Source organism: Ranitomeya imitator, chromosome 6 (assembly GCF_032444005.1).
Source record: "Ranitomeya imitator isolate aRanImi1 chromosome 6, aRanImi1.pri, whole genome shotgun sequence".
In the NCBI taxonomy this organism is placed as follows: domain Eukaryota; kingdom Metazoa; phylum Chordata; class Amphibia; order Anura; family Dendrobatidae; genus Ranitomeya; species Ranitomeya imitator.
Window position 1 is genome coordinate 424,738,047 of NC_091287.1, and position 23,069 is coordinate 424,761,115.

A 23,069-nucleotide genomic window follows, 5' to 3' on the forward strand; every position below is an offset into this window, starting at 1 on the left:
AAAGAAATACATCTCAAAGAGAAACATTTTGTTATGGATCTGCATCTCAGAACTAGGGTAGAAAGGGGAAAAGCTGACCCTGTACTAGGCTGAAACCCTACGATGGAGTGGGCGACCTATTCTCTGCGAATAGTCCCACCGACGTTTCTTAGGGTATGTGCACACGATGCAGATTTAGTGCAGAACTGCAGCAGATTTTTCTGCAGCAGAAACGCTGCAGAACTGCACTGTTATCACAGTACAATGTAAATCAATGTGAAAAAAAAAAAGCTGTGCACATGGTGCAGAAAAATCTGCACAGAAACGCTGCAGATTTCAAAGAAGTGCCTGTCACTTCTTTTGTGCAGTTCTGCAGCGTTTCTGCACCCCTCCATAATAGAAATCTGCAGGTGCGTTTTTGATGCGTTTTTCATGCGTTTTTTGTGCGTTTTTTGTGCGTTTTTTGTGCAGATTTGTGCTCAAAAAACGCATAAAAAACGCATAAAAAAACGCATAAAAAACGCATAAAAAACGCACCTGCAGATTCTGCCAGGAGATGCAGATTTAGTGCAGAACTGCAGCAGATTTTTCTGCACCAAATCTGCATCGTGTGCACACAGCCTTAAGGTACCGTCACACTGACCAACTTCACAACGATATCGCTAGCGATATCGTTGTGTTTGACACGCAGCAGCGATCTGGATCCTGCTGTGCCATCGTTGGTCGGCGCAGAAAGTCCAGAACTTTATTTCGTTGCTGGACTCCCGCAGACATCGCTGAATCGGCATGTGTGACGCCGATCCAGCGATGTCTCCACTGGTAACCAGGGTAAACATGGGGTTACTAAGCGCAGGGCCGCGCTTAGTAACCTGATGTTTACCCTGGTTACCAGTGTAAATGTAAAAAAAAAAAAAAAAAAAAAAACACTACATACTTACATTCCGGTGTCTGTGGTGTCCCCCGGCATTCTGCTTCCCTGCACTCCTCCTGCATCCTGTGTCAGCGCCGGCCAGCCGTAAAGCAATTACAGCGGTGACGTCACCGCTCTGCTTTTACGGCCAGCACTTACACAGTGCAGGGAAGCAGAAAGCCAGGGGACGCGACAGGAATGTAAGTATGTACTGTTTGTTTTTTTTACATTTACACTGGTAACCAGGGTAAACATCGGGTTACTAAGCGCGGCCCTGCGCTTAGTAACCTGATGTTTACCCTGGTTACCCGGGGACTTCGGGATCGTTGGTCGCTGGAGAGCTGTCTGTGTGACAGCTCTCCAGCGACCACACAACGATGCTGCAGCGATCGGCATCGTTGTCTAGATCACTGCAGCGTCGCTAAATGTGACGGTACCTTTAGGCTAGACTCAAACGAAGACCTACAGGTGGGGGGGGGGGGAGGGGGTCCCTGAAAGATCTAGGGACTGGGATCAAAAAAAAGGTAACCTAGTAGGAAGATAGAGGTAGCCGCAGAAATGAATGGAAAACCAAAAACAAAACTGGCAGAACTAGAGATCCCAGAACTGCACAATATCAAACACAGAAAGTTAACAAGGCACCAAGCCACCAAGCCAGAACCCTAGCGGATTAACACTGTTGTCCAGAAAGGACTGGGAGGCAGGTGCTGGGTAATAAAGGGTGATCCAATCACCTGACCTAGGACAACCCCGGCACCAGGGGAAAAAGACCAGCAGCCATAAAACCAAAACATTATTATGCTTACTAGAGATGAGTGAATCATTTAATATTTGAATTTGCCAGCTTTGTCAAATTTTTCCCCAAAAGTTGATCTACAAACTAAAGGTGCAGGGAACACAGCTTATCTGGCTAATACAACAATTCAGACTCCCTTTCAGAAGCCCTGTTTTTCCGTTATAACTTGGGTCTAAAAGCATGGCTCTCAGATATTTATCCCTTTGGTTAATGCCAATAATATGCTGAACAATCAAACATTCAGCTTGTCATACTTGCCAGTAGGACAGAGGTCTCAGTTGCTTCCTTTTTTGCAGCCAACGCAATAATTGGGCATCATAGCCAGCGTCATCTATTTAAAATGGTAAGCCTCATCCCCTGCCTATGCCCAACAATAACGCAATGTCCCCTCTACATCCACATGCTGCTACTCCTCCTCAAAATCCTACTGCATTTCACATTGGCCCTGAGGGTCCCCAACACCCCCAGACAGGCGATGAACATGTAGCTGATGATTTTATTCCTCCATCCCTTGTTATATGGTTGTTTTTCCAATATAAATATGAGAGGGATAACAATTGTCACTGCTAACAAAACTTAATCGATTTGCCCAAGAGCAGCAGGAGACGGGCATCTTTCATCAGCTGCCAATGATGGATTTCAAAGTAACCCAAGCTCCAGTTGGTCAGCTGCATGACATAACCAGTCACCGTTTTATGCTCCAACATATGCAATTTTCAATTCTATTGCATTGCAATGTCAAGAAAACAAGGTGTTAAGGCAAATCATTGTATTTGCAAAGTCAAGAAGTTGTGATACACTGCATAATCGTTGAAATTCACAGAAATTTTCCTTGGCCAACCCGACATGTATTTCAGTAAAACAAATGCATGATCACGTGTCATGCAGGGAACATGCATTTGGTCAAACTCACACAGTATTTGGTGGTTTTTGGGTCAGTAGTTATAAGCCAAAACCAGGAGTGGGTAAAAAAATTAAAAATAAAATGTAGAAGTGGTGACATGTTTCTATTATACTCTTCATTTTACTGTTCCACTCCTGATTTTGGCTTACAAATAAAGAGGTAAAAAACGCACAAAATACTCAACGTGTGCACGTGGCATAACTTTGCCATATCTTAGGGCAGCCACAATGTTCTGGGAATTGTTGATTACTACAGTGCCCAGTCGCAATTGAAAAGAAGCCATCTAGAAATGACATTTGATGCTTGATGCAGAGGAGCAACTCGTCCATCTTTTGGCGTGTATGCTTATAAGATGGTAAAACGGATAAATAAAATAAGAAAAGGTGAAAATAAAAACTAAAATGAAAAACCATTGCAAATACCTTGCTCCATCACACTTCTTTATATATTTCCCATTTGATCAGGTACATACCAACTAGACAACTTCTATGGGCATGTAGGATCTATCCATACAGCTCCAGGTATACCCAACAGGAATCTGATCTAGTTGCAAGATTTCGGGAACAGTGCTGCAGTATCTTCTGTATTAAACGTACTATGGATAGAGCAACTGGATCTCTTAATTCCAAAAATAAAAACCATTTCAGATTAATTGTAATTTTCAATCTCGACACAAACGGGTGTATGATATTCTTGAATATATTGGCCCATCCTTTTGTACGATACAACATTGTCCAGATCTTTACCTACTCATCCTTCAGTTTCCAACAGGAGATCCAAAAATCTCAAAGACCTATAGTCACCATCAAAGCTTTAAACTGATACATATGTTTGGCTCTTGCGATCCTAAGTGGGGCAGTTCCCCTTGTGGACGATGTGTGGCATGTCCTAGTATGGTACCTGCCAATGATTTTCAAAACTCCCAGAGTACTACTACTTTAAGATCACACATTTGATCACATGCTGCACTAGTCGAGTGATCTGTTATGCAGCCTGTCCCAACAATAAGATCTACGTGGGTATGACTACAAGGAACTGAGATGCAGGATCCGTAAACATGTCCCTGACATCCATACTGCCAAAGAGGCAATCATGTACAGCCTGAAAATGATTAAGGATGTTTTTAAGTTCCCGCACTATTGCCTCTTTGGCAGTATGGATGTCAGGGATATGTTTACGGATCCTGCATCTCAGTTCCTTGTAGTCATACCCACTTTTCCCAATTCACCCCAGATATTGTAGAATGGAGAGTGTGAAGTCACGGTCAATCTTGAGAAGCTTCTCTGACCTCGCCATTATCAAAAAGTCGTCTAGGTATGGTACTATACCAGTACCTTGATTCCTTAGATAGGCGACTACTTCTGACATTAGTTTGGTAAATATCCTTGGGGCCGAGGCAAGGCCGAAGGGAAGACACTTGAATTCAAAGTGATAAACTACCCCTCTGTTCATCAGGGCAAATCTCAGGAATTTCTGGTAACAAGCGTGTATTGGGACATGGTAGTATGCACTCTTTAGATTCAAGGTGCACATCACCATGTCTTTGTCTATGAGAGGTATTGTGGATTTTATAGACTCCATCCTGAATCTCCTGTACCTTATCCATTTGTTCAGGGGTTTCAGATTTATAATCGTCCGGGAGTCTCAATTTTTAATTGAAAATAGGTGTGAATAATGGCCCTTGCCTCTCTGAGATGGGTACTGGGATGATTGCTTCTATTTCTAACAAATCCTGGATGTCTGGCCACATAGGAGAGTTTAAGAGGGGAGAAGATCTGGTTACTACGAACCTTTCTGGAGGAGGACTGTGAATTTTAATTTGTAACCATGAGCAATCACCTGCAGAATCCAAGGTTTTTTGGGATATTTTCTGCCAACCCCCCAGAAACCTTTGTAATCGACCTCCCACTCTGATGTAATTTATTCGGTTTCCCTGAACCTGAACCCTGGTAGATGGAGTCTCTACCTTTTCCACCCTTGGAATAGGACTATCTCCCAGTCTTCCCTTTCCCCTTGTAGTCTGTCTTCTGACTAGGCCGGGATCTACGAAAGGGCTGGTATTTTTTAGTATTTTCCTCAGGGAACCCTTTCTTTTTGTCTAAGCCTTTTTCTAATATGTCGTCTAGAATAGGCTCAAACACTTTACCCCCTGAAAATGGAATCCCAAAAAGTTTATTTTTTGACTGAATATCGCCTGACCAAGTCTTTAGCCAGATAGCTCTTCTGGCTGCATTGGATAAAGATTTGCGTCCGTCATGAAACCTGTTGCCAGCTTTAGTAATGGTAGGGATTTGAGGACAACATCTCTAGGAGGTTTTAGCCCTGAGATGTTCTTCCAGATTGTCCATCCATGGACCAGGCTACCGAGGTTGCTGCTATATTAGCACGTATTGCAGCCGAGTATTCCCAAGTTCTCCTCAACAGTCCATCTGCTTTGCGATCCATTGGATCCTTCAACGTGGAGGAGTCTTCAAACGGAATCACCATCTTCTTTGCCACTTTTGCTAATGGCACATCTATCTTAGGAACCTCATCCCAAACCTTTATATCATCTGGATTATAAGGTAAACGGAGTCTAAAGTTTCTAGGTACCACTAGCCTTTTCTCTGCCTCCTGCCATTCCTCTAATATCATGGAACGGATATCATTATTAACCAGGAAAACTTTTGTGAGTTGAGCATGCAGACCGCCAAACATTTCATCTTGGATTGAGGTTTCCTCTTGAGTGTCCTGTAACTGCATGGTGTTACGTACTGCATGTAGGAGTTTATCCGTATCTGCTGACGAGAATAGATATCTCTTTCCTCTTCCTAATGGTTCTTCCCTTTCTTCTTGATCCAACCCCTGCGTATCTTCTTGGTCAGAAGAAGGGCTTGACTCCCTCAGTCTTTTCCGCAATGTTTGCGGTTCTGTCTGGCTGGTCTGGGGAAGATTCAGGCTCGAGATGGATGCCTGAACCTCCTGACGTATCATTGCTCTCATATTAGTTAATAATGAGGTCTGTTCTTCGCCGACGATCTTAGATGTGCATGATTTGCAGAGCGATTTCCGCCAGTTCTCAGGAAATCTAGCTGCGCAAATGAGACATTTATTCTTCCCAGCCTTTTTCTTTTCAGGTGCGGGGTTGGGAGGCTCTCCCTAAAATATACAGAGATCACCGAATAGGGGGGTAGGGAATAGGCAGGAGGCATTGTAGCATGGCTTTGAATAGCCTACTCACTTGCCCCTGTGATAGCTCTGGCCCCTCAGGTCTGGCTGATTCCTCCATTATAAAAGGTACAATAGCCGGGTGATATTATCAGGATGGCCAGTGGCACATAAATCCACATAACCCATTTTTATATTGTTCTTTACCTGGTTGATCCTGCCCTCCTTACCGCGCCCCACGCGGTCTGACCGTGCTGGAAGACCTCTCGAGGCCGGCGCTGTTGCTGGCATCCCCCTGTCCGGCACTCGTCGCAACTGGAAGTGATGTGGCCGCTGGTCCTGGAGCTAGCAGCGACTACCGCGCTGAGAGCGCTCGCCGGTAATGGACGCGGCCGCATGCTGGGATCGGCCGCCGTGTTGGAGATGGCCCCCGCATACACCCCCCAGCAAACAGGCGCCCGGACTGAGAGCCCCCAGTATGGAGGAATGGATCCGAACCCAGGAGCAGCACTACACTGGGGAGGCTGAGGGACCCCCTATCGCAGGTATCAGCCGCAGATATCTTGTGGCAGGGAAGGGAAAGGCTGGGCCCCCCGATCCCCGCCATCTGCAAAGCACGGTCGGAGGATAAGCTTGCCGTTCCTATCCACAGTGGGACAGGAAAAACACTGGTGGGTGGAGTGGGGAGGGTTATTTTAACCGCTTGTTGTTCCTGTCCCACTGGGGGTAAGAAGGATGTCCTCCAATGGTGTGGTCAGTTGGTGAACTGGAAAACATTATTTTCTAGTAGAATTATGCTGGGACGTCCAATACACATTTTCCTTTTGCAGTGCAGAAGCGCTGTAGAAGACCAGTTGGCCATCAACGTGGAAAAGAATTCCCACGCCGGAGATAACCACATTTGAGACTTGCCATCCCCACAGCTTTCAATTACTGTTGAGCCTCACCACCACTATCACTTCTAGCATCTGCAGCTCCCGAGCTGAATGCCGAAGAAGCAGATCTGCTCCATTAAGATCTTTTGGCTGGACATCAGTTTCTCACTATTATGGCAGCAGAACATGCAAATGTGCAGAACACAGACAAAGTGATGCTAGCTTGTAGTAACATCACCCTGATGTGACAGAGATGAATAATATGCTATATAAGTCCATATTGTCTGCCATCGCCTACCCACTAATACGCTTTGACAAAGAAAAATTGTGACCTAGGTTTGGCAGTACTACTGCCTGGATGACTGGTGCCAGTGGAGGTCTGCCTGCTCTCATCTTCTTGACAGATAACATGGCATAGGTTGTCTTTTCATTTACATTACCACATCCATTGCCACTTTTTCTTTTACCATAGATTTTTCTTGATACACTTTGTGAAGCAAAGAGTTATATGTTTGGGTTTTTTCAGCAATATTGATGGCCAGCTTCTGCTTGAATGCCAAAAATCACTGCCACCTCTCTTATCCCTCTCACCCCAAGTATTGAATGCATCATTCTTTTTCTTTACACACTAATCTTCCAATTTGTTCCATTTTTTTTTGCTTTCACCAGATATCTCTATGCTAACCTTTGAGGTCTTCTAACCATCCAGTTACCACGTAATGACGGTTGCATTTCATGCTTTTATACAGGCTTTGATAGTCCTTTCGAATTGGCTGTGCTATACCATGTAATGCCACAGCTGCAAAGAATTATGGGGAAGCTGACCGGCCATATCCAAGGCGAGTCTTCATTTTTTGATGCGATTTTTCTCAATGAGTAAAAAAAATTGTAGGCGCTTCACTCTTCGTGACTAGCAAATTGTTGAAATTTGATGGGATTCAGTGAATTTCTAGAAGACTGACACAAACTAGTTTTCACATTAATCAATGCACTCATCTCGAACATTTACTCATTTATTAGATATATATTGTGGTGGGCAGCATAAAACCGTTTATAAAAGGTCTTGTGATGGAAGTAGGTACAAGAGGAAGTGTAAAAAACTGAAGAAGTCTGACAAGGGCCAAAAGTGATGGCTAGAAAACTAGCTTGGGGCAGCTTTGGGTCTTGTGGAGAATTCCTCAAATGCCCCAATTAGTAAATACAAAAAAGTTTTCCAAAGTTAGGACAACAAGGTTTGGGTGCCCTAGTCTTTAGTCATTAGAAAGAGCTAGGCATTCTGATCCCACTGAAAAGCTGTTGGCGGAAAAATGTAATGCCTACTATGGAAGGAAAGCACCAGATTAAGTTGCTGCATATGGGTTGTATAGGAGCAAAACTGTCAAAGAAACTACAAGCATCAAAACTGGATCATGGAGCAATGGATTAAGGTGGCCTTGTCTCAAGAATCACAATTACATCATGTGGACGGCAAGGTGCCTGTATGTCACTTACCCTGAGAAGAAATGGCACCAGAGTTTAACTATGGTGAAGAAGGCAAGCCTAAAGCATAGTGTCATGATCATAGTGTCATGATCTGAGCAATGTTCTGCTGGGAAATTTTAAAGCCTAGTATTGACGTGTATGTTACTTTGACACATACGACACACTGCACTTATACATTGATGAAGTCCTAGTGCATGAGAGCATCACTGCCTAATATTACACAATCACATTTTAATAAATTGTTCAGAAATTGTTTGAAGAGATGACTGGACCTCCAAATTCCACAGATTTTAATGCATCTGATTTTTGAAGCCCCTCACAATACTCATAGGACTTAAGGGATACTTGCCTGCCACAAAACACATGAGCTCCACAAGAACTCTGAAGGTGTCTAGTTTGCCTTGTGCTAATTATTCTGCTGTCTCGAGGAATACACACATGCGCAAATGTACATTATGCAAACATGGTATGAATAAAGGCTTAAAAACGGTTGGTCATTTCACGCGTATGCTGCTTTCCTTACACACTGACCAGCACTTCTCTATATATCTACTATATAATTGTCTAAGGGTCACTTCACTCTGTCTGTCTTTCTGTCACGGATATTCATTGGTCGCGGCCTTTGTCTGTCATGGAAATCTAAGTCGCTGATTGGTCGTGGCAAAACGCCCACGACCAATCAGCGACGGGCACAGTCCGGCGGCAACATGGCCGCTCCTTCCCCCCCACAGTCAGTGCCCGGCGCCCGCATACTCCCCTCCAGTCACCGCTCACACAGGGTTAATGCCGGCGGTAACAGACCGCGTTATGCCGCGGGTAACGCACTCCGTAACCGCTGCTATTAACCCTGTGTGTCCCCAACTTTTTACTATTGATGCTGCCTATGCGGCATCAATAGTAAAAAGATCTAATGTTAAAAATAATAAAAAAAACTAAACCTGCTATTCTCACCCTCCGTCGTCCAACGATGCGCTCGCGCCTGCCGCCATCTTCCGTTCCCAGCGATGCATTGCGAAATTACCCAGAAGCGAGACCGCTAAGTCATCTGGCTAATTTCGCAATGCATCCTGGGAACGGAAGATGGCGGCAGGCGCGAGCGCATCGTTGGACGACGGAGGGTGAGAATAGCAGGTTTAGTTTTTTTTATTATTTTTAACATGGATCCCAGGGGGTGAGTATATAACTGTTTTTGATTTTAATTTTTTTTTTTTTTTTTTTAACAGGGATATGGTGCCCACACTGCTGTATACTATGTGGGCTGTGTTAGATACCGCATGGCTACTATATACTACATAGGCAGTGTTATATACTATGTGGGCTGTGTTATGTACTGCGTGGGCTGTGCTATATATTACGTGGCCACTGTTATATACTGTGTGGGCAGTGTTATATACTATGTGGCTGCTATATACTGTGTGGGCTGTGCTATATAGTACGTGGCTGTGTTCTATACTGCGTGGCCTGTATTAATGCATCAGGTATTCTACAATATGTATGTATATAGCAGCCACATAGTATATAGCACAGGCCACGTAGTATCTGTCTGCTATATACTACATGGCCTGTGCTATATACTATGTGGCTGCTACATACATAAATACATATTCTAGAATACCCGATGTGTTAGAATCGGGCCACCATCTAAATATATATATATATATATTTAGATGGTGGCCCGATTCTAACACATCGGGTATTCTAGAATATGTATTTATGTATGTAGCAGCCACATGGCCTGTGCTATATACTATGTGGCTGCTACATACATAAATACATATTCTAGAATACCCGATGTGTTAGAATCGGGCCACCATCTAAATATATATATATATATTTAGATGGTGGCCCGATTCTAACACATCGGGTATTCTAGAATATGTATTTATGTATGTAGCAGCCACATAGTATATTGCACAGGCCATGACATATTCTTGAATACCCGATGCGTTAATACAGGCCACGCAGTATATAACATTGCCCACATAGTATATAACACTGCCCACGTAGTATATAGCAGCCATGTAGTATAAAACGCAGCCCACACAGTATATAACACTGCCCACGTAGTATATAGCAGCCATGTAGTATATAACACTGCCCACGTAGTACATAGCAGCCATGTAGTATATAACACAGCCCACATAGTATATAGCAATGTGGGCACTATATGCGTGGTTAAAAAAGACTTAAAATAAAAATCACATTCGGAAGGCCCCTTGTAGTCCTGGCACCTGTGTGCAGTGCACGCGGCAGCTTCCGGTCCCAGGGTTGGTATGAGCGCAGGACCTGTAATGACGTCGCGGTCACATGACGTCATGGAAGGTCCTTCTCGCATAGCATCTTTGGAACCGGAACCTGCCCCTTGCACTGCCGAGGACAGCGCGCACGTCAGAGGGTGAGAATAACATTTTTTTTTATTATTATTATTATTTTTAACATTAGATCGTTTTACTATTGATGCTGCATACGCAGCATAAATAATGAAAAGTTGGTCACACAGGGTTAATAGCTGCATTAATGGAGTGCGTTACACCGCGGTCCATTAACGCTGCCATTAACCCTGTGTGAGGGCTGACTGGAGGGGAGTATGGAGTGGGCACTGACTGCGGGGAGGAAAGAGCGGCCATTTTGCCGGCAGACTGTGCCCGTCGCTGAATGGTCGTGGGCGTTTTGCCACAACCAATCAACGACCTGGATTTCCATGACAGACAGAGGCCGTGACCAATGAATATCCGTGACAGACAGAAAGCGAGATATAGATATATATATATATATATATATATATATATATATATATATATATATATATATATATATATATATATATATATATATATATATATATATATATATATATATACACACACACACACACACACATATATACATACATACATACATACATGCACTACTGGTCGAGGAGCAGTGACCAGACCTGTCCTTCAGCTTCCTCCAATAGAAAAGCAGCTTTACACTGAGGCGTTTTACAATTGGAGGAAGATGATGGTTTAATCGTGTTCCTCCATCAGCAGCCATAGTTAAATTATATTTTTGTGGCTTGTAGTAAACATGTTACAGCTGTATTTAGAAAGGGAAGACAAACTATTGGTGCAACTCGTGCAGCCAAATGTGGACCCAAGACATATGGGGGGCAATACAACCTTTAAGGCAGGTTGAACTGTACATTATGAGGAGCCATTGGAAGTCAAAGGACTCATATATTGTTCTTGCGAAGGTAACTCTTTTGTGTCCACTCCTGGTATATGGTATCCTGAAGACAAATCGCAATTATAACAGTATTCCTGTAATGCATTTATTAAATCGGAAAAAAAAAATGGTTTACCTAAAATTAAGCCAACCATTGTACTTAAGTATCCAGTTCCACTTCCAAGATTAAGAAAAGACAATCCTGGTTGTAGCTTTAATGCCTCCATAACTTCTGAATAGATGCAAGGTGCAGACAAGTGGATGTTGCCATGCTTCCATGCCAAGTCCTTATAGGCATTGTCCCTGTATCCTTCCAAGTAATATTCCCCTCGGTCAATTGCTCTGAAGGCTTGTTCTACTTTTTCAGTGCGTATGTACTGTGCTTCCTTTAGGTTATCAATCAAATCATCATTGTCTTCCCCAGCACTTACCGCTCCTCCCATGTTCTATCAATTGCGTTTATATTATTTGGTAAGACATTCGCCAAGCACAGAAGAAAGTGTGAGCAGATCACCCACGTGTGAGCTCAGTTCTCGCAGGTCATCAGTGCACCTACTGTACAAGTTTCCTGGAGAAGAAACAAAATGCAGAGGGATTGGATTTCACAGTCAAAAATAGAACAGCAGCAAATGACAGAATGGATATTCAACGGAATACTAAAAATACACATCACGAATATTACAAAGTCTATTATAAGTGAGAACAATTACATATAGATTTGTATACAAGCTTGATGTTTTGTATCCTTAACGGACACATTGTATCCTAGAGAAAAGAAAAGTTGCATCTCTATTCTCAAACGATATGCCATCAATGTGATCAGTAAGTCAGTCCACAACAGTATGAGGAGGAAATCACTATTACCAGTGTGTGGCAGCACACGCAGGAGGCAACCATCACTGTGTGGCAGCACATGCAGGAGGCAACCATCACTGTGTGGCAGCACACGCAGGAGGCAACCATCACTGTGTGGCAGCACATGCAGGAGGCAACCATCACTGTGTGGCAGCACACGCAGGAGGCAACCATCACTGTGTGGCAGCACACGCAGGAGGCAACCATCACTGTGTGGCAGCACACGCAGGAGGCAACCATCACTGTGTGGCAGCACACGCAGGAGGCAACCATCACTGTGTGGAAGCACACGCAGGAGGCAACCATCACTGTGTGGCAGCACACGCAGGAGGCAACCATCACTGTGTGGCAGCACAAGTGGGAAGCAACCATCACTGTGTGGCAGCACACGCAGGAAGCAACCATCACCGTGTGGCAGCACACGCAGGAGGCAACCATCACTGTGTGGCAGCACATGCAGGAGGCAACCATCACTGTGTGGCAGCACACGCAGGAGGCAACCATCACTGTGTGGCAGCACAAGTGGGAAGCAACCATCACTGTGTGGCAGCACACGCAGGAAGCAACCATCACTGTGTGGCAGCATATAGGGAGACATGTCCATAGAAATACTATTGAGCCCTGACACTAATGTTTGCCACATAAGCCCTGCAGCCAATCAACAGCCTCTTCACTCTCAGTTCCTTTTGACAAAATTGATATTTGGAGAAAGAGAGCAGCAGTCGCTCTCTGACATCCGCCGAATGTCAGTTATGTCCAAAGAAAGTGAAAGTTAAGTGGCCGCCGATTGGCTGAAGGGCTTATGTGGCCGAACAACATCACATGAGCCTTGGTGCCGATATATAAGCAGTTTTTATTTTACCAAGAGGAACATAGCAATTGAGAAGGGTTTGTCTGAGTAGTGCATGTTTTTTTGTTGGATACCGTTGTATGGTGGAAGGAGGGAGATGCAGATATATCTTGGCAAAAAGAATTAAGACAGTAATCATACAACAAATATTTTATTTCCTATTTGCCGTCATACAATCTTGGACCATGAAAGTGGGAGTAAGGGAATAAGTGTGATGGATTAAAGATATTAGGAAATAGATAATACAGCGCTGTATCGTGGTGGCCCTGTCATGGGTGTGAAATAACAGAAACAAGACCCTTTTCTAACAACCAAAGAACCATGTTAAACTAAAAGTTTTCAAATTACCATATTTTCCGGCTTATAAGACGACTGGCCGTATAAGACGACCCCCGACTTTTCCAGTTAAAATATAAAATCTTCTCAAAAGTCGGGGGTTGTCTTATAGGGTGGGTGCGGAGCAATTTGCGGTCGACATATATAGTGGGGGGGGGGAGTGGTCCCGATGACAAGGTGAGGGAGCGCCTCACCAGGAAGGTGTAAGTGAAGCAAACTGTCAGCGTCTGGGATGCCAGGGTTATGCAAAAAAGAGAGAGAGCGGTACTGTGCCTAGAAAAACACTCCTCTTTCACTCATCTGGCTCGCCCTTGTATCCTATTATCTCCTTCTCTGCCTCACTTACACCTTCCCGGTGAGGCGCCCCCTCACCTCGTCATTGGGACCGCTCCCCCTACAATATGCGGCGACCGCAGTTTACTCTGCATCTGCTCTATAAGATGACACCTGGCGTATGAGACGACACCCGACTTTTGAGAAGATTTTCAGGGGTTAAAAAGTAGTCTTAGACGCCAGAAAATACAGTAAATACAGGAACAAACTTTTCCCAGAAGAGACTAAAGTTTAATCACAGGCTTAGCAATTGGGAAAAAAAAAAAAAAAAAATCAAAAACACAAGCTATTCAGAACCGTAAATCAGCTAAGGCTACTTTCACACTGGCGTTTTTTGCCAGACGTCGCAATGCGTCGTTTATGGCAAAAAACGCATCCTGCAAAGTTGTTTGCAGGATGCGTTTTTGCCCCATAGATTAACATTAGCGACGCAGTGCGACCCTTTGCCACACGTCGCAACCGTCGTGCGACGGTTGCACCGTGTTGTTGGGGACCGCCGGGGCCAAAAAACGTTACATGTAACGTTTTTTGCTCCTGACGGACCGCTTTTTCCGACCGCGCATGCGCGGCCGGAACTCCGCCCCCACCTCCCCGCACCTTACAATGGGGCAGCGGATGCGCAGGAAAAATGCATCCGCTGCCCCCGTTGTGCAGTGAGTCAAACGCTAGCGTCGGAATCTCTGCCCGACGCATAGCGACGGGGAGATTCCGACGCTAGTGTGAAAGTAGCCTAAGACTCACAATTTAAAAAGCCTGAACAAAATTAAATAGCAGATACAATGGATTATAATAAAGAGATGGAACATATCTAATGCTTAACACAGTAAAAAGAGTGAATATCATGCTAGACAAGCGGAAATAGATAACTGATCGATCTTAGAGCCGCTTCAGATGTCCTAATGACCCTGGCTAATTCATGAAAAGCAGATGCACCTAATGATTCTGGCCAATAAAGGACTGACAGACTTTGGTCACAACATAGGTCAAGCCAGCCAAAGAACATTATGTGCCACTGCTACAACATGGCGTAATACAGGTGAATGGGGTACTGTGAACTGCAATAACCACTTTGCAAAATGTCAGACCCAGTCACATTTTCTGCGACTTGCTTGTCAAAATACTTTATTGGTTGCAATGCGACCCCGATTCACATATACATTACACTGTGATGTAGCAGTGGCATATAGCGTTGCAACCAAAGTCGAATAGCCCAAGCCGAAAACGGCTCCCAAACACTAATTTCATTTTTATTGATCTGAAAACCACCTGTAGCGTAGCTGGGCTCTGCTATGCTCAGCATGATCATGTTCTGAAGATCCTCATGAACCACCAATGAAATAGGGACTTTGTAATTAGGAATGAATGAATGGCCAAACTGTGGGTCACAGTCATTATATCCAAAACTGTCAATGGTCAACTTATCCATATAAATAAAAAGTCTCTTCCAGTTTATTAGAGGAGACTGGGATATAAAAGGCTACAATGTAAGTAGGAAATTTAATATCATAATACAATACCCCATCACTTTTGATTATTTCATTTGGATATACATGTTAACAGAAGTAACCATATAAAAGAAACCTATCCTTAGCAGCACTGGAAGAGCACAGCATTAAAGGGAACCTGTCACCCCGATTTTTCAGATTGAGATAAAAATACTGTTAAATAGGGCCTGCGCTGTGCGTTACAATAGTGTATGTAGTGTACCCTGATTCCCCACCTATGCTGCGAAATACATTACCAAAGTCGCCGTTTTCGCCTGTCAATCAGGCTGGTCAGGTCGGGTGGGCGTGGTGACATCGCTCTTTTCTTCCCTAGCTTTCCGTTGGTGGCGTAGTGGTGTGCGCATGTCCAAGTGCCGAATCCACTGCGCGCACGTGAAGAAACAGCGCGCGATCTGCGCTATTACCCCTGTCATCGGTGGGGGCGGCCATCTTCCTGGGGCCGCGCGTGCGCAGATGGAGTGCTCTGCTGCACGGGGCTTCAGGAAAATGGCCGCGGGATGCCGCGCGTGCGCAGATGGAGATCGCGGCGGCCATTTTCCTGAAGCCGAGATGCAAACTGTTTCTTCACGTGCGCGCAGTGGATTCGGCACTTGGACATGCGCACACCACTACGCCACCAACGGAAAGCTGGGGAAGAAAAGAGTGATGTCACCACGCCCACCTGACCTGACCAGTGTGATTGACAGGCGAAAACGGCGACTTTGGTAATGTATTTCGCAGCATAGGTGGGGAATCAGGGTACACTACATACACTATTGTAACGCACAGCGCAGGCCCTATTTAGCAGTATTTTTATCTCAATCTGAAAAAACGGGGTGACAGGTTCCCTTTAAGCTGTCACGGGTTAAAAGCTAAAAGTGCAATTCGGCACCTCCAGCCAGCTCCACTGCAGTGCTTACAAGTTTATTTGAGCAATTGGAAAGAGCTTGTAAGTACTGCACACGACTTGGCCACTGCAACAGTGGCCACTTCCCTAGCCATCCTGTTATAAACAATAAAAAGGATCTTCACAGAATGGAGGGAAATTTTAAATAATAAAAAAACCACATGTTGTAACAATACCCATTGATGAAGATGGAAGCAACCCTTTAAAAAAGAGTAGCTAGAACTGGTCTGTCTAAAGCAGAAAAAAAAAACCTTCTGATGCTGTTGGATTGGGCCAATAATTGATATATGAACACTCATTCTTGCCCAATAGCTCATCTAAATGGTTGGCAATCGCTCAAAAAAATAAATAGAAAATCGTTGATTTTCCCAGCTTAAAAATCATTATCACCAGGACATAGCCCTGTGTAAACAGGACAGGCGCTGCTAAGAGCAACAATATTCTAGGAGAACAGAACAATTATATTACCAATCTTTTATTTAGTATTCAAATCGGACACGTTATCACCAGTCACCACCCACGCACATGGCGAATACGGTGGAAATCATGACAGTGTGCGTATCGCACACTATCACGATACAGCACGCAGACATTTCATTTCAGCCAAGACTACCTGGTCAAATCCAGGGTTCTATTCTGCACAGGGATAAAGGGATTTTGGCAGTTATTTTAACTAATAATGGGCCCAATTCATTGAAGCTTTTTACACCAGAGTTCTGGTGTAAAAAGCTTTAAAAAGTTGCAAGTTTTCATCATAAGGCTTAGCTAAGATTTTAAACACACAAGGGTCCACCAGGAAAGTCAGACAGGCCACATGAATGTAAAGTTTAAAAAAAATGATCAATTTTATTGGTATCAAAAAATTAAAAATCTCAAACAAATATATACAGACCAATCATAATGTTAAAAAGTACCTCCGATCAAAAATTAGACAGGTCACATGTGAACATCTCCTTATACCTAAAGACGTGTACTTTCGGCTAACCACTAATTAGTAATATGCCGTAACATAACGTAATGGCAGTGGGAATAATGTATGAGGAAATCTAAAGCAACCAATGCAAAAATGCTGTGCATGTGTGTACCTGTTAAACACGCCAAAAGGTCAGTGGAATGAACATGGCTAAACATGGACTACCAAGGAAAGCACCTAAACAGTGGTACCATGTGCCAAACAATAACTGCCACTGATTACACCCCTAAGCTTGGCGGATACAATATAGCTATAAAAAGAAACCTCAAAGCATAATTACCACAATAGGAGCACAAAGGACCTGTCAAATCCCGTACGCGCGTTTCGATGGAATTCTTCTTCAGGGGGCGTATGGTCAGGAGGGAAATGGGAGTGTATATAAACGTATGTCAGCCAATCATATGCTGGCCTGCAGCCTCAACAAATTAGACAATGTGACGACACTAATCCCACGGTGGGTCATTGCCCGGATACGAGACAGCAATGTCTTAATGCCGACACGGTGCATGCTCAAATGCGCAATTGCGGAAGTAACTGAATCGCGGTGTTAACAATAACGTATATAGCCGTGTGAAATATCAAAGTGCCCTAATAATAAAAACTTAATAGCCAATAAGCAGAGATACCAGGCTGAAGTGCTGCTTAAAAGGCTGAATAATGTGTACACAGAAAGAAACTGTACCGCATTGCCGGAAGTGACGAGCGGGTTGGTGTTGCTAGGCAGCAGGTGTAAGCGGCGCATGCGCTGTCGGTACCACTAACCAACGGGATCCACCAACTGGCGGTGGCGACAGAGTCCGCGCTCTGGCCCGGCATAAGCCAAGCGAGGTCACGAAACCGATCCATGCCGCCAGGAGGAAAGTCCGGCCGTGAAACCAAGGCGCATGCGCACCACCTGAAAGGAGTGCTTGAAAGATATAAAGTGCATATGTGCATACAGGTGATATAGTACATGATAAAAGGATTCATATAACCAGGAACCATAAAAAATAAACATTTATAATACACAGAGAATGTAACCAATTAAACATTAGTTCCTAGTAAGAAATGACAGGATATCCAGTGTTGAAAGTCATGATCTGTTGCAAGTCCTTTATATAGCAAGCGATACACTTTTCAACATGCTGAAGGCATTTGATTGCAGACAAATTATTGAGACTAACAATATCGCTAGCGATCCGTGACGTTGCAGCATCCTGGCTAGCAATATCGTTCAGTTTGACACACAGCAGCGATCAGAATCCTGCTGTGATGTCGTTGATCGCTGCAGAAAGTCCAGCACTTTATTTCGTCGCTGGACTCCCTGCTGACATTGCTGAATCGGCGTGTGTGACGCCGATTCAGCGATGTCTTCGCTGGTAACCAGGGTAAACATCGGGTTACTAAGCGCAGGGCCGCGCTTAGTAACCCGATGTTTACCCTGGTTACCATCCTAAAAGTAAAAAAAACAAACGCTTCATACTTACCTTCCGCTGTCTGTCCCCGGCGCTATGCTTTCCTGCACTCACTGTGAGCACAGCAGCCGGAAAGCAGAGCGGTGACGTCACCGCTCTGCTTTCCGGCCGCTGTGCTCACAGCCAGTACAGAGAAGCACAGCGCCGGGGACAGACAGAGGAAGGTAAGTATGAAGCGTTTGTTTTTTTTACTTTTAGGATGGTAACCAGGGTAAACATCAGGTTACTAAGCGCGGCCCTGCGCTTAGTAACCCGATGTTTACCCTGGTTAACGGCATCGTTGGTCGCTGGAGAGCGGTCTGTGTGACAGCTCTCCAGCGACCAAACAGCGACGCTGCAGCGATCCGGATCATTGTCGGTATCGCTGCAGCGTCGCTTAGTGTGACGGTACCTTAAGGTGCATTGAGAGGTTGAAGTACACTGTTAAATTAAAACAAAACAATTACTAATATATATATTATATATATATATTACATATACATACACAATTGCGACAAGATTATTCCTCAATTCGAGTAATATGGACCGTGATATGGTGGATCTATTGATGCAATAATTGGACTATGCCCTAACACACAATATCTTAGTTTTCAAAATACCACGTACCTACAGTTACAAGGTACGGCGATGGGGGCCAGTTTTGCCCCCTCGTACGCCAATTTATTTCTTGGGGCGTGGGAACGGGAGATTTTTGTGTGTACGCCAGTACCTCAGTCCAGCCTGGTCTCAGGCTGGATGAGGTTTATCAACGACATCTGGTTCATTTGGGATGGTCCTATCAATGATCTGAATACTTTCATGGCCCAGCTCAATGACAATGACCTTAATATTAAACTTACATTTAAAGTATGTAGGGATGTTGAATTTTTGGATCTTTCAATTAGTGTAGATCAAGATGGACGCCTCCAGACTAACCTGTAGAGGAAACCCACTGCTACAAACTCCTTTCTACATGCTACCTCATCTCACCCCTCTCCACCATCAAAGGCATCCCTGTCGGCCAATTCCTTCGAGCCAATAGGATATGCACCAACCCTAAGGATTTTGAGACTCAGGCTAGGGATCTGGCCGAACGCTTTCAAGATAGGGGTTATAGTAAAAAATGTATTAAGAGAGGGTACAAAAGAGCAGGGAATAGCTCAAGACAAGAACTTTTATATGGGCATACTGACAAAAGCATAAGTAGTGATTCCGGACAGGTTAGGCTAATCACTACTTATAATAAATGGCGTCAATTAAGGGACATTGTGGACAGACATTGGCCAGTACTGTTCACTGACCCAATATTGAAAAAAATCCTACCTACAAAACCTTTAGTGACGGCCAGGAGATCTAAAAACTTGTCTGACACCTTGGTACACAGTTTCTATAATCCTAATAGACCCAACAGGAGTAAATGTGAGGTTGGAGCCAATGCTGGCTTTTTTCCATGTGTGTGTAAGGCCTGCACCAACACAACTAAGGCAAAAACCTTCACTAACTTTGATGGATCAAAACAATTTGACATTCGGAAATATATTAATTGTTCTACCAGAGGTGTCATTTATCACGCCACCTGCCCCTGTGGTAAAATTTATATCGGCCTCACTACTCGTGAACTTAAAGTCCGGATCCGAGAACATTGTAGGGACATTGAAAAGGCTAAAACCAGTGAGGACGATATTAGTTTAAAAACTCTACCCCGCCACTTCAAGATGTTTCATAATTGCAGTATTGTGGGTCTTGTGGTAAGGGGTTTTGATTCAGTTTCAATGGGGGTATGGGGTGGCGATTTAAGTAGACTCCTGGCACAGATTGAGAGTCGCTGGATATATAGGTTGGGTACCATGGCTCCACAGGGAATAAATGAAAGCCTGGGGTTTGGGGCCTTTTTGTAAATGTCCAGGACATTATATTATCCGATATAGTTTTATGGGTTTTGGGTTTTTCTTTTCTATTGTATATATATTGTTATTAATTGTTTTGTTTTAATTTAACAGTGTACTTCACCCTCTCAATGCACCTTAGTCTCCATAATTTGTCTGCAATCAAATGCCTTCAGCATGTTGAAAAGTGTATCGCTTGCTATATAAAGGACTTGCAACGGATCATCACTTTCAACACTGGATATCCTGTCATTTCTTACTAGGAACTAATGTTTAATTGGTTACATTCTCTGTGTATCATAAATGTTTATTTTTTATGGTCCCTGGTTATATGAATCCTTTTATCACGTACTATATCACCTGTATGCACTTTATATCTTTCAAGCACTCCTTTCAGGTGGTGCGCATGCGCCTTGGTTTCACGGCCGGACCTTCCTCCTGGCGGCATGGATCGGTTTCACGACCTCGCTTGGCTTATGCCGGGCCAGAGCGCGAACTCGGTCGCGGCCGCCAGTTGGTTGATCCCGTTGGTTAGTGGTACCGACAGCGCATGCGCCGCTTACACCTGCTGCGTAGCAACACCAACCCGCTCGTCACTTCCAGGATTTGGCAGGTCCTGTGTGCTCCTATTGTGGTAATTATGCTTTGAGGTTTCTTTTTATAGCTATATTGTATCCGCCAAGCTTAGGGGTGTAATCAGTGGCAGTTATTGTTTGGCACATGGTACCACTGTTTAGGTGCTTTCCTTGGTAGTCCATGTTTAGCCATGTTCATTCCACTGACCTTTTGGCGTGTTTAACAGGTACACACATGCACAGCATTTTTGCATTGGTTGCTTTAGATTTCTTCATACATTATTCCCACTACCATTACGTTATGTTACGGCAATTTACTAAGTAGTGGTTAGCCGAAAGTACACGTCTTTAGGTATAAGGAGATGTTCGCATGTGACCTGTCTAATTTTTGTTCGGAGGTACTTTAACATTATGATTGGTCTGTATATATTTGTTTGAGATTTTTAATCTTTTGATACCAATAAAATTGATCTTTTTTTGAACTTTACATTCATGTGGCCTGTCTGACTTTCCTGGTGGGCCCTTGTGTGTTTATGATGTCTTGAATGTGTTCTTCTTACTAACTGGACTAATATGTATACTTAGCTAAGATTTAGCAATTTTTGGCGGACTCATAACATTTTCATTCAGCTCAGACAAAATAGGTGGAGCTGGGTTATCATGAGAGTATGGTAGTCAATTCTTGTCAAATTCATGACGAGCGGCAGTATTTCTTAGGCCTTTTCACACATCAGTTTTTTTGCCATCAGTCGTAATCCGTTGAATTTTGAAAAAAACAAATCCAGCGACTGATGCCTCCGAATCCGTTTTCTTTCTCATAGACTTGTATTGCATTAGCGACGGATTGCCTCATGTTTCATCTGTCGATCGCCGTATCCGTTAAAAATTTGTTGGCCGGTGACAACTGACAAAGCAACGTTTTTTGCGTACATCGAAAAAACAGACAGCGACGGATCTGCCAGCATCCGTCGTTTGCTCGAATGGAAGCCTATGGGCGCCAGATTCCATTTATTTACCCATATCCGCTAGTCAGATCCGTTGACAAAAAAAAACCAAATCCATCGCATAAGTTTTTCACAATCTGCGACGGATCCGTTGAGTCAACGGATTGTGACTGACGGCAAAAAACTGTTGTGTGAAAGGGGCCTTAGGCTGGAGTCACACTAAACGTATTTAAGAAAAAAAATAAAAAAAAAAAAAAAATAAAAAAAATCGGTCCGATTCTCACAAGTGTCAGGTGTGTACAATCCGATTTTTCACACCTAGCTGTTGTGAATTCTGTGGCTGAATTCACTCCTGTGGTCACAAGTGGTACTGCAGCTTCTGAGCTTCCTCCCTCAGGTGTTCTGGTGAGCTCGTTAACTGCTTCATTACTTAACTCCGCCTGATGCTGCTATCCTTGCTCCTTGTCAATGTTTCAGTGTTGGATCTGAGCTTCTCCTGGTTGTTCCTGTGACCTGCTGCTCTGTATAGCTAAGTGCTTTTTGCTTTTTTTGTTGCTTTTTTTCTGTCCAGCTTGTCTTTTGTTTTGCTGGAAGCTCTGAGACGCAAGGGGTGTACCGCCGTGCCGTTAGTTCGGCACGGTGGGTTTTTTTTGCCCCCTTTGCGTGGTTTTGCTTTAGGGTTTTTTGTAGACTGCAAAGTTCGCTTTACTGTCCTCGCTCTGTCCTAGAATATCGGGCCCCACTTTGCTGAATCTATTTCATCCCTACGTCTTGTCATCTTACTCACAGTCATTATATGTGGGGGGCTGCCTTTTCCTTTGGGGAATTTCTCTGGGGCAAGTCAGGCCTATTTTTCTATCTTCAGGCTAGCTAGTTTCTTAGGCTGTGCCGAGTTGCCTAGGTAGTTGTTAGGCGCAATCCACAGCCGCTTTTAGTTGTGTTTAGGATAGGATCAGGTGTGCAGTCTACAGAGTTTCCACGTCTCAGAGCTCGTTCTTGTATTTTTGGGTATTTGTCAGATCACTGTGTGCGCTCTGATCGCTAAGCACACTGTTTCTGGATTGCCTTCATAACACCTGCCATTAGCAAACATAACAGTACAAGGAGCCTAACTAATGATTCTCAATAGAGGGAAAGAAAAAGTTCTGACATCATTTTTTTTTTTCTGCTCTGTGTTCACTTTTTTTTTTTTC

At 44.0% G+C, this 23,069-nt stretch overlaps 1 protein-coding gene across 2 annotated transcripts in view; it reads right to left on the reverse strand.

Moving 5' to 3' along the window:
• Window positions 1-23,069, reverse strand: part of PCMTD1 (protein-L-isoaspartate (D-aspartate) O-methyltransferase domain containing 1) — a 63,412-nt gene that overhangs the window by 23,137 nt on the left and 17,206 nt on the right. For both annotated transcript variants that reach the window (XM_069731330.1, XM_069731329.1), the window contains exon 2: window positions 11,437-11,868. In XM_069731330.1, coding sequence (XP_069587431.1) covers window positions 11,437-11,743 — 307 coding nt within the window. In that variant the 5' untranslated portion in view covers window positions 11,744-11,868. The remainder of the gene's footprint in view (window positions 1-11,436; window positions 11,869-23,069) is intronic.